This window comes from Elephas maximus, chromosome 2, assembly GCF_024166365.1.
Source record: "Elephas maximus indicus isolate mEleMax1 chromosome 2, mEleMax1 primary haplotype, whole genome shotgun sequence".
NCBI classification, from domain to species: domain Eukaryota; kingdom Metazoa; phylum Chordata; class Mammalia; order Proboscidea; family Elephantidae; genus Elephas; species Elephas maximus.
The window spans coordinates 58,995,851-59,008,458 of NC_064820.1; the positions used below are offsets into that span (position 1 = coordinate 58,995,851).

At 36.8% G+C, this 12,608-nt stretch overlaps 1 protein-coding gene across 2 annotated transcripts in view; it reads left to right on the forward strand.

Annotated features, from left to right (window-relative positions):
* The window catches only part of MTREX (Mtr4 exosome RNA helicase), a 122,801-nt gene that overhangs the window by 56,365 nt on the left and 53,828 nt on the right, over positions 1 to 12,608 (forward strand). For both annotated transcript variants that reach the window (XM_049863768.1, XM_049863773.1), the window contains exons 15-18: positions 2,880 to 3,005; positions 4,307 to 4,457; positions 8,557 to 8,729; positions 9,633 to 9,701. In XM_049863768.1, the coding sequence (XP_049719725.1) occupies positions 2,880 to 3,005; positions 4,307 to 4,457; positions 8,557 to 8,729; positions 9,633 to 9,701 (519 nt within the window). The remainder of the gene's footprint in view (positions 1 to 2,879; positions 3,006 to 4,306; positions 4,458 to 8,556; positions 8,730 to 9,632; positions 9,702 to 12,608) is intronic.

Here is a 12,608-nt window from a genome sequence, read left to right on the forward strand (position 1 = left end):
TTAACGAATAGAACATGGTGGAAGTAATGTTGTGCAACTTCTGAAACCAAGTCATAAAAGGTATCGTGGCTTCATCCTTGGCCCTCTGTCTCTGATCACTTGCTGTTTTGAAAGCTGTCATGTCACAAGGATATTCAAGCAGTCTTATGGAGAGGTCTGTACAGAGAAACTGAGGCTTCCTGCCAACAGCCAGTAGGCACTAGGGCCTTAAGATAACAACCATAAGAATGAGCCATCTAGAAGCAGATCCTCCAGCCATAGTTGAACCTTCAGATGACCACAGTCCTGGCCAACATCTTGAGTGCAAATTCATGAGGGGCCCTGACTCAGAATCACCCAGTTAACCCCTCCTGGATTCTTGACCATCAGAAACTGTGTGAGATAATGTTTATTGTTTTAAGCTGCTAAATTTGTAGATACGTTGTTTTATAACAACAGATAACTAATACAGAAAGGTATTTCATAATGATACAGTTCATAATAAAAATAATCCATCAAGCATACGTAGCACTATTCGTTTAAGCACACAGCTCCAGAATATACTTTATAAATGAAAGACCTTCAAGGAAAAATTTAAAAATCTACGTAGTGGAGGATTGTAACATATTTTCAGAAAACTGTACACCAAAAAGAAAAAAAAACTAAGAACATTGAGGATTTGAATAAAACAATTAAGAATTGTTTTATTCAAAGATATGTATAATAGTTATTTTGATAATCAGAAAATGTACATTATTAACAAACTCACAAAAACAATTACAAATAATAACCATATGTAAACCGCCAAGGAAATCTCAACAGATTAAAAGAGATTACTATCATAAACCAGTGACTTCCACAAGAAAATAAAGTTTTAAGGGATTTAAAGTGCCCTCAGTACAGTGGCAGCAGTTCCGGGTCACTGGTTAATCTTAATGGTCAAAATAAATGTTGTACCAGGTTTGCATACACCTCTTTTCCAAGGCAGAAGGAAAGAGAAAATTGGGAGCATGGGTGAAACAATGAACTGGGGTAAAAAGTAGATCTTTGCTCTAGAGGCAAGTAGCCCATTCAGCAATTACCAAAGTTCAACTATGGGCCTAGAACTATGATAGGTACTGGAGATACTAAAATTAAAAAACAAAAGCATAAAAACCAATTCCTAATCTAAAGAAACTTAGTGACAGGTGAAAGTTGACAGACATATAAGTAGAAAAGTATAATAAAATAGCTGTAGATACACTATGAGAAATACGTATAGGAAAGATACAGCATAAGAAAGAAGGTCAGTTGTACATGAGAGAGCCAGTGTAGACTTGGCCAGGGTAGATTTCATAGGGAAGGCAGTCCCTGAAATGGTGACAGATGAGTGATTATTTGCCAGACAGGCAGTGGAGCATTGGCAGGGCTGAAAAGCACGTGAAAGAAGACAGATTCTGGAGTCTGGTATTTTTAAATAGTCAGTTATTCTTTTATTTAATCTTGTATTCTTGAAAGCAGTGACTCTTTCCTGCTTAGAGAAGCTTCTAGCAAGTAATTACTAATCATCAAAACACTGTAAAGGATCCATGGTAGAGTTGTAAAAGCAGTGTTTTTCTTGATTTGTTTTATTTTAAAATGTGTTGGACGACATACCAAAGAGAAATACAAATATAGTAAGGCAATGCATTTTCTCCTTAGAAATTTTTACGTAGTCTTCAAAAATTTTCTGTAGCTTCTAACTTTTTTAAATTGGAAGAAGGCTAATTTCATATAATGTATAATTTTAATTGTAAAGTAGCTGGAAGTCTTTCATGTATGTTTTTTTATTTTAAATTTATGTAAATTTAAACATTTTTCATAATCTTGCCTATCTAAAATTTCTCTGAATAAAGTTGATGCCAGAAGAAGGTAAGTGAATAATCAAGTCACTTTTTACTTTACCTGCTCCCTGGTGTCTCCTGGTCATTCGTGGGTGGTACATGGACCCCAGAGTAAGGGTAAGGAGTGCAGTATGTAATTGAAATTAGAAAGCAACCTTTTCTTGATGATTCAAGATCATTGTTATGAAATTTAGAAGTTATAATGATATCCTTGGACCCTGTTGAGATTTTATTTCTATGGACTGCTCTTTTAAAAAGTTTTTTCCTCATCTTTATAGGATTGTCTTTTTTGTTAGGTCCCTTCCTTGCTCCTAGTTAGCTCTGTTTTTGATGCTATCAGTATGCCTTCTTGTAGCATAGTGTTTTGTAACTCTTCTTGAGCCACAATTTTTTTTTTTTTTTTTTCCGAGAATCTAAAAACTCTGGATCCTTTCCACAGGGCAAGAGTACACATGCATTTATAGATAAAACATTGCCTAGTGTTCAGGTTGTTCAGTGCCATCCTGAAATCCTGTACACGAGGTGGTTGATGGTGAAAAATGGACTGCCAGACTCCAGCCACATTTGTTGAGAAAATAGAGAATTGTGCTTTTCCTTTCAAAAATGGATAATTTTTGTATGAATCTCATTTTTCAGATTAAAAAAAATTTATTATGTTCAAGTCAGAATTTGTGTTTGGTTGAGTTTGGATCATCGTTTTCTTTCTTAGACTTGGCTGTTTTCTGGAGTATCTTGCTCAAAGATTTTTTTTATGCCAGTGAATTAGCCAGTGCTTTCCTGTAGCTATAGTGTTTTTGAAAGTATGAACTAGTAGTAATTGGTCTAGTGCAAAAAATGAAGTAATTTTGGAGATAATATGTAGTTTTGTGACATGAACTTCAGTGTTTCACATTTTTGTGCTTCCACTTAAATGGTCCTAAAAACTTATGTTGTTTTTTTCAGACTATATAACGTGTTTGCGTGTTTTACAATAAGATTTTTAAGGGTATGTTTACCGGGTTGTCTCCAAAACACAGAATTTTAATTATGTTCTTTCAGATTTCCTCTGGTGAATACATTCAAATGTCTGGTCGTGCTGGAAGGAGGGGAATGGATGATAGGGGAATTGTAATTCTTATGGTGGATGAAAAGATGAGCCCAACAATTGGAAAACAACTACTTAAGGTAATTGAGCTAAGATTCTGTCCCTTCACCAAGAATTTTAGAAACACACGTCAGGAGCCACTTCAAAACCAGATTCTTAGGGAGGAGAGGAATTAAAAAACAACTTTTTAGCTACTTAATAATTTGTTGTAAACAAACCCAGCCTTTAATTTTCCTTTTTGTTTTCTACTATTACTTCCTCTAAGAAATTTGGAGCTTCAGCAGTACAAATGTCTGTTTTCAACCTCAAGTTTCACTTATGTATTCCCAACTGCTTTAGGATATACCTATCTGAATTCTCAGTCACCTGAATCTTAACGTGGCATTTTGACATTATATCCAAGTGAGCCCAGTATAGTCCCAATTTAGGTCTGTTGTAGTAGTATAATTATTAACAAAACCCTGGTGGTATAGTGGTTAAGTGCTACGGCTACTAACCAAAAGGTCGACAGTCTGAATCCACCACCTCCTCAGAAACTCTGTGGGGCAGTCCCACTCCGTCCCATAAGCTCACTTTGAGTCGGAATTGATTTGATGGCAGTGGGTTTTTCTTCCATGCTTAAAGTATCATGGTTTGAGTCATGGTTACCTATCTAAAATGAAAGTTATCTCTCTTTCTCTTTGCCATTCTTGCCTGACCTCTCCTCTCACGTAGGTCACTGGTTAATGAAATCACAGATGTAAATTTCAGTTTAGGAGTTGTTTTGTTTCCTTCTTCTGCTTTATCCCTTTCTTTTAATTAATTGATTATTGCAGGTTCTTTCCTCAGTGTATCTTAGATTAGTTCTTTTGTTTCCTTACTACTGCTACCATCCTGATTCAGAGTTTCACCAAATCTTATCTAAATTACTTACAACTACCATTCTAACTGTTCTAGTTCCAATTTTTCTCCTAATTTACTTGGCATGCTGCTGTTAAGACTAATATTCCTGAATATAATTTCACATTGGTACATAACCTTCCTTGGCACCAGTAAATGACTACTTGACCAGGAGGTGACACATTTCACTTTCACCTTCGATTTATTGGTGCCACCCACTAGGAGGCCAGAAAGCGCAGTCCTGTTTTGTACTTGGAAGGCAGAGAGCTGAACATATTTGGCAAAGAGTACTTTAACTACTAATGTCCTATTTAGTGATTTTTTTTTTTCCTTCACGCCCAAAGAGCAACTGCTTTATCAATTTGTCTTAGTCAACTAAAGGAAGGAACTTACTGCACTTCCCTAATGTTCTTTAACATAGACTAAATTTTCAGGCAGTATGACAGGTTAAAAATATCTGTGTAAATTATTTGAAAAACTTACAACATGTTTTCTTTCTTAGGGTTCAGCTGATCCTCTGAATAGTGCTTTCCATTTGACATACAACATGGTTTTAAACTTACTACGTGTAGAAGAAATTAATCCTGAGTACATGTTGGAAAAATCCTTCTACCAGTTTCAGCATTATAGAGCAATTCCGGGAGTAGTAGAGAGTAAGTATAAAATAGCCATAACAAAGTATAGCTCAGTTGTTGTTAGGTGTTGTCAAGTCAGTTCTGACTGATAGCCAAACCTGTGTACAACAGAATGAAATGCTTCCCAGTCCTGCATCATCCTCACAATTGCTGTTATGTTGCAGCCACTGTGTCAGTCCATCTTGTTAAGGTTCTTTCTCTTTTTCGCTGACCAAGCATGATGTTTTTTTCCAGGAGCTGGTCCTTCCTGATAACATGTCCAAAGTAGGTGAGACAAAGACTCGCCATCCTTGTTTCTTCTAAAGATCATTCTGGCTGCACTTCTTTGAAGATAGATGTGTTTGTTCTTCTGGCAGTCTGTGCTATAACACAATATTCTTTGCCAACACCATAATTCAGAGGCATTGATTCTACTTTGATCTTTCTTACTCATTGTCTAACTTTTGCATTCATATGAGGTGATTGAAAATACCATAGCTTGAGTCAGGAGTACCTTAGTCCTCGAAGAGACATCTTTGCTTTTCAACTCTTTAAAGAGGTTTTTTGCAGTAGATTTGCCCAATGCAGTACATTGTTTGATTTCATGATTGCTGGCTTCCATGGGCATTGATTGTGGATCCAAGTAAAATGAAATCCTTGACAACTTCAATCTTTGCTCCGTTTATCATGATGTTGCTTATTGGTCCAGTTGTGAGGATTTTTGTTTTCTTTATGTTGAAGTGTAATCCATACTGCAGACTGTCTTTAATCTTCGTCAGTAAGTGCTTCAAGTCCTTTTCACTTTGAGCAAGCAAGTTTGTGTCATCTGTATATCGCAGGTTGTTGAGTTGTCCTCCAATCCTGATGCCCCATTCTTCTTCATATTGTCCAACTTCTTAGATGATTTGCTCAATGTACAGATTGAATAAGTATGGTGAAAGAATACAGCTATGACACAAACCTTTTTCTGGTTTTAAACCGTGCAGTATCCCTTTGGTTCAAACGGCTGCCTCTTAGTTAGGAGACTAAGCAGCAAAATGAATGTCTTATTGGCTGTTTTGCCATTGTTTTTTTCTAGTGAGCCTAACTGATGGTTAAGATTGTGTGTCAACTTGTCTGGGCTATGATTCTCAGCGTTTTGGCAGTTACATAATGTTGTGATCACTTCCCTGTTGAAATTTAGTATGTGATCACCCCCCGTGATGGAATCTGCTGAGTGGTACCGGTGGGGTTGAGGCCTGTGGCAGCTCACTGCCCCCTCGGCCTTCATTTCCACACGCTCTGCCACCTACTTCCTTCCTGCTCGCCTTTCCAAGGTGTTTGGGTAGTTCTAGACCCAGCAGCTACCTCTTGTCTGACTTCCAGTTCTTGGGACTTGAGCTAGCAGCTTACCTGTCACTCTTGGAATTCCTCGACTTTCACAGCCTGTGAGCGGGAACCCTGCTCTCTGACCTGCTGATCTTGGGTTCGCCAGCTTCTGCAGCTGCATGAATTGGGAGAGGCCTCTATCGTGATCCACAGACTTGGGACATTTCAACGTCTACAATTGCATGAGCTGTTGCCTTGATAAAAATTTCTCTCTATATATATTTATATGTTTTACTTCTCTGGAGAACCCAGCCTAAGACATTAATCTTAGTCCTTACATAAAGTAAAGTAAGAGCTACAGTCTTGACATTGTCACTGGCTAGAACATTTCAAAGTGTTAAGTAAGAAAACCCTGTTGGGATGCTTTTCTACTGTTGATTCACATGTAATATACTTTATTATTATAGATACATCACATGTTAACTCGTGTCCCTGAATAATTAGATATAATAAAAACCTGGTCTAGTAAAAGTTAATCTGTAAGAAGCATGTATTAATCTTGCCTTTTCACCATTTTCTCATTATAAAAGAGTGCCATAGCATAAGCTTATAAACGATAAAGGAAATATAGCTTGGATTTAAGTTCAGTTTTTTCAAATTTCTCATTCCTGTGCCGAAAATCGACTCTGTGACACCTAACAACAATGACAACAGTATTTCTTTTTTAAAAAATAATACTGTGTTTTTTATGACTGTTTACATAGCAAGTTAGGTTCCTATTTGACAGTTTTCACATAAATTGTTGTGATACTAGTTTCATTTTTCACACTGTGTCGGCATTTTCTTGTGTTCTGATTGTTCGTTTCCAGTATTCTAGCTTCCCTGCCCCCTTATCTTCTTTTTGCTTTCGAGTAAATGTTGACCGTTAGAGTAAATGTAGAGTAAAAAACTATACAGATGGTTTTTTTAGTAGAGCACCATTCTTACGGTAATACCTTTATTTTGTGTGCCACTCTGTTTCACTAAAAGGTGATCTCAGGGTAGCTTCAGTTCAGGGTTTAAAGAGTGTCTTAGGGCTCTTCTCTGAGATTTTGATTACCTTCTTACTCTTCTGCTCCTGATGAGTAGAGACCAATAGTTGTATCTTAAATAGCCACTCACAAGATTTTATGACCCCAGATGCTACTCACGTCACTAGGATTCAGAACATGAACTTCGTGAACTGTATTATGCCAGTTGACTGGGCTGTCCCATGAGACTATGGCCTTAAGCCTTCAAACCTAGAAAACCAGTCTCGTAAGGTGTTTGGTTATGTCTGAGGGAGTATCTGTAGTTGTGTCTTCAATGAATATATGTGTCTGCACTCACATACCTATATTTACACATACATACAGATTTTTTATAGATACTACTGTATATTCTCATGTGTGTATACACCTGTACCTGTATGCCTGTACCCATCCATATGTGATCATACATGTGTTTTTTGGTCTTTGTTGGAGTTGTTGCCCTCTTAAATATGTCAAATTTCTTATTACAAGCATCCTCTTCCCTTGAGCGCATCTCAGCGACATCATTTACTTTGATCGCGCTCTGCTCACTATACCCACACTTGGTGCCACTTTTCTCATCACCCAAAATAACAAGAATCTGTGATCTAAAGAGTGTTACCCCCCCAAATGAGCTTTGGACTCTTTGTATGTATCTGTTCTTGTCTTATAAAAGAGGGTTCATACAATATTTGTTGTCATGTGCTTGATCTGTTTCACTTAGCATATGCCCTCCAGGTCCTTCCGTGTTCTTAGTATTCCATTGTATGTACGTACCACATTTTGCCTATCCATTCACCTATTGATGGGCACTTCATTTCTTTTCAGTTTTTTGCTATTGTGAATAAAGCTGCAGTGAACATAGGTGTGCATATGTTTGTTTGTGTCACTATCAGGCCTCTAGGGTATTTACCTAGGAGAGGGATTACTGGATCATATGGCAGTTTTATTTCTAGTTTTTTGAGGAAGCACTATATTGTTTTCCATAGTGTTTGTACCATTTTACAGTCCCACCAACAATGGATAAGGGTTATAATCTCCCCACATCCTCGCTGACATTTGCTGTTATCTGCTGCTTTCTTTAATCAGTGCTTTTTTACCGGAGTGAAACAGTATCTCATTGTACTTTTGATTTGCATCTCTGTAATGGCTAATGGTCATGAGCATCTTTTCCTGTGTCTGTTGGCTACTTGGATATCTTCTTTGGTGAAAGTTCTGTTCGTGCCCTTTGCCATTTTATAATTGGGTTGTTTGTCTTTTTGTGGTTGAGTTGTTGAAGTCTTCTATAAATTTTAGAGATTAGACCATTATTGGATATGCCCGTTTCCAAAGATTTTTTCCCAGCCTGTACGTTCTCTTTTTACGCTTTTGATAAAGTTTTAGAGACCTAGTCCCAGGCTGTGTTGGAAACTTGGTAAGATTAGCAAACTGAATTCTTGCTGAGAGTCAGGTGGCATATTAGAAGGTCTAAAACAGCACTCTCGGATATAACTTTCTGCAATGATGGACATGTTCTGTGTCTGCTATCTAGTACAGTTGCCACTAGCCACATATGGCTGTTGAGCATTTGAAATGTGGCTAAGTGACTAAATTTTTTGTTTTATTTAATTTTGATTAATTTAACTTTAAATCATCACATCCCTGAAGGACTTTTCCTCAAATCTTTGATTGTAGATGATGCAAGCTGACAATTTGTAGTAGGAAAAAAAAATAGATACATCTTGGGTGTGATTTGTGTAAGGTGTGTAATTTTTTGAGATTGTACATTTGTTGATTTACAGAGGTAAAGAACTCAGAAGAGCAGTATAATAAAATAGTAATTCCCAATGAAGAAAGTGTAGTCATCTATTACAAGATTAGACAACAGCTTGCCAAATTGGGTAAAGAAATTGAAGAATATATTCACAAACCAAAGTACTGTTTACCGTTTCTACAACCAGGTCGTTTGGTAAAGGTATGTCATAATTTCTTCATAAAATATTTGGATATTTCAGTATTTAAAAGTGTATTTTGGATAAAGATTCTCATGTGTTTTTCTTGGTAAAATGCTTCCTGCTATACTAATGATACTTCTTCACTTGTTTCACATGGCGCTGATTAAGGGACTTAAGTGAAGGTCATTTAATCACTACTAGTTTTTCATTCTTTGGGATATAAATTGAAGTAGACAGTTTTGGAATTAGCATATGGAATATTTCCATTTATGAAATGTTATTTTAAAACGAGGCAGCTTTAAATCCTGGGTAAATTCATTTGATACAAAACCCTTAAATATTCTTAGAACATTGAAAAATACACCATGTCATTTTTAGCACTGGTTGCCAGTTTAGAGATTTCAGTTATTTCCATTCTAGTGGCCTACAAAATTTTGCATTTTTTCCCCTGTGGGGTTAATATCTTGTTCCTTAATTTTAGCAATGATCTTTCAAAAATATTTTATTAGACTGACATTATGGCCCCTAACAACCTTTCAGCTCAGTATAGAGGTCACTCCTGAGGTTTGTCCTTCAGCCAAAGATTGACGTGTTCAACAGGCCCATGGAACAAAACAAGACTAAAGGGGCCCACCAGCCCTGGGGCAGGGACTGAAAGGCAGAAGGGAACAGGAAAACTGGTGATAGGGAACCCAGGGTTGAGAAGGGAGGGTGTTGACATGTCGTGGGGTTTTTAACAAGTGTCATAGAACAATGTGTTCTGTTTGATGAGAGCTTAGTTTGTTTTGTAAACCTTTAAAGTACAAAAAAAAAATATTAGAAATGGGTAGCTCAAAAACTTGTCTTAGTCTATAATGTAGGCATGGTAGGTGTCTTTTGGATATAAACATTTATTATAAACTTGCTTTTTACTTTCTTTTCAGGTGAAGAATGAAGGAGATGACTTTGGCTGGGGAGTTGTGGTGAACTTCTCCAAAAAGTCAAATGTTAAGGTAAACGTTAAATAAGAATTATATATAAATTTTTAGTGGAATTTTTTCCCCAACTCATGAAATTGGCCAAAGTGGAAATACTATTACCTTAAGAGAAACTGTAAAAAAAAAAAAAAAAAGTCCACCATAAAAAAATTAATTTTTGCATAATCTTTAATTTTATTCTTAAAGTGGTATGGTTATTTTCTCAGCAACAAAAATTTTTGCTTTTGTGAAAAATACACATTTCTTTGAATTCATCGATCCTTTTTATAGCTTTAATATTTAAATTGAATGTTAGAAAAAAATCTACTCTGCCAGTGAAAATTAGAATTTTGGTTTAGGTTTAAGAGACTTGAAGAAAAGAAATTTGGAAAACTTGCTTATTTTACTCACTCTTTCTAAATGGAAGCATAAAATTGATTTGCATCATTATATATATTGGTATTTCAGAAATAAGATTACTTATATATAAAATCAAGGATTATTTTAATTTGTTAGAAGAATCGTTACTTTGAAATTTAATCAGCCATCCTGCTTATTTTATTGTCTTTAGCTGCAGTAGTTACCAACACATTGTTCTCCAGTATGTGACCTCAGGCAAGATGCTTTCTGTCTGTGTGCTTATTTCTCCTTGTTTTTAAAATGAGAGGTTTGTATAAGATGATATATACATTCTTCTAAGGTCTGCTGTTTCATGCTTTTGTTGTCATGAGTGTGGTTGTTCCACCGTTGTGTAGGGAAATTAGTGATTAAGCTTTGAGATTATGTATTAGCTCCAAAATACATAAATGGACTTTGAGATGTTGAAATCATTTGTTATGGAGAAACGATTGAGTTCTCAGTTTCGTGAAAGATGTTTCAATTTATATATACGATTAATCTCATTGAGGGACTTCTTAAATTTTTACTTCCATTTTGATAAATTATCTTCATTAGTAATTACTAATTTACAGGATTAAAAAAAAATATTACCACACTCGTTATCTCATTTGATTCCAATTCATCAAGCATCCATGGGCCACAGACACAACATCCCTGTGCTTACTCATTTTGGGGAACAGTGGCAAGCAGCTAATGGAAAAAATAAGGCAGAATGTGCTAAGGTCTTTAGTAAAGATAAAAACAAAGTGCATTTGGAGCACAGGGGAAGAAGAAGCTATGTCTGAGCTATTGGATTTGGCATCTTAGAAGAAAGAGAATTTTAAACTGAACTTTGAAGAATGAGTAGAATTTTATTTGGTGGAGGAACAGTGGTATGCAGCAGTCATAGCACATTTTGGGTGAAAGGAAGGGAATAACATAAAAGCTATTGGATATAATCATGGGAAAGTGTTTAAAATACCAGTTTCAAGTATGTTAGGGTTGGATCTGAACATTTGAATGTATTGACAAGCCATTGAAAGATAGTTGGCTTGCTTGTTTGTTTTTAACCTGCTCAGAGGTTTTAATTACTCTGATGACAGTATGTGAAGAATATTGGAAGGGAATAATTTAGCAGAGGCCAGTAGGTCAATTAAGGAGGCTCTTATCTTGTTTGAGTGAGAGCCAAAAGGAGGATGGAGGTAAAAGAGGAAGGGTTCAGATGGAAGAGACTGAGGAGCTAGAATTGGCAGTACTTTTGTGGCAGATTAAAAGGAGTGTTAAAATAATGATGATAATATTTCAAGCTTGGGTATATGATAGGATGGCTGCATTCATTCAAAGTCTTCCTCTCCATTCTATCCCTTGTCCTCTTTTTTAAAAATCCAGGTGATGAAATGAAGTTTGGAATGTTTAAACTTGTCTAAGATTGCATGGAAGTTACTGGTTTGAGCCATGACTAGTACCCAGATCTGACATACGGTTCTTTGTATTTTCTATTGGATTACCTTCAACCATGAGAATGCTGTTAAATGCTTACCCACTCCCCTACAGGTGTTTATTTTCTTTAAGCCTAATTATAATTAATGTAGGTGTCATCTTCCCTGCAGGAGGTAAGGTTAATCTGAAAGGGTAGTCTTTATTTACGCCTCTTTCACAGCTATTAAAATCTACTTACTGTGTTTAGGGAAAAGTATGGCAATCAGTGCTAAATGTTACAGTTCAATCCAAAATTGTACAACCCCTGGTGGACTTCATAGTTGCGTTTGGATTCCTCAGAGACCTTTTGTGTATTATCTAGTTCTCTAACACATTCCCTAATATGTGAGATTATAGGATAGCTGAGTTCTCAAAAAGAAGGCAATATCTTGTGTTCCTAACCTTTTTCCGCTTCTCCCGAGTGTGAATGCCTTGTTTCACATACTAAATTGTTCCACCTTCCATACAAGAGGCATGATTTCTAGCAGTGCATCCCTTTTAACAAAATTGATATTGCAGTAAAAATTTGGAAAGCCTTTCGAATATCCTATAAAGGAGATTTCTTGGCATAGAACATGCCTCATGTAGTTCAGTGGTAGATTCTTCATCTTCCATGCAGGTGGCCCGGGTTTGATTCCTGACCAGTGCACCTCATGTGCAGCCAGTACCTGTCTGTCAGTGGGGGCTTGTGTGTTGCCATGATGCTGAACAGGTTTCAGTGGAGCTTCCAGACTAAAATAGATTAGAAAGAAAGATCTGACTTCTCTGCGAGTGGCGCCCCTGCTTTTGGAACTGAGTGCTAGGTAGCAGGCGGAGGCAGTAGCCTCAAGCCTTCTTGCCTTGCTTCTCCCAGTGTGAAGCCACAGCCTTAGGAGCAGACAAGGGTAGGACTCCAGTACTCTCAGCAGCACTGTGTTCAAGATAGAGCTGAGTAGAAGGAATTCCCCATCTCTCTTCCTCACTTGCCTAGAACTTAGCCTCAGCAATAGGTAGTAGTTGAGAGTGGAATGAGAAATGCTGATGTCTTATTCCTCTTGGGAACATAGCCCTCCAGCTGGGAGCCATGGAGAAAGTGAATCCTGTGTT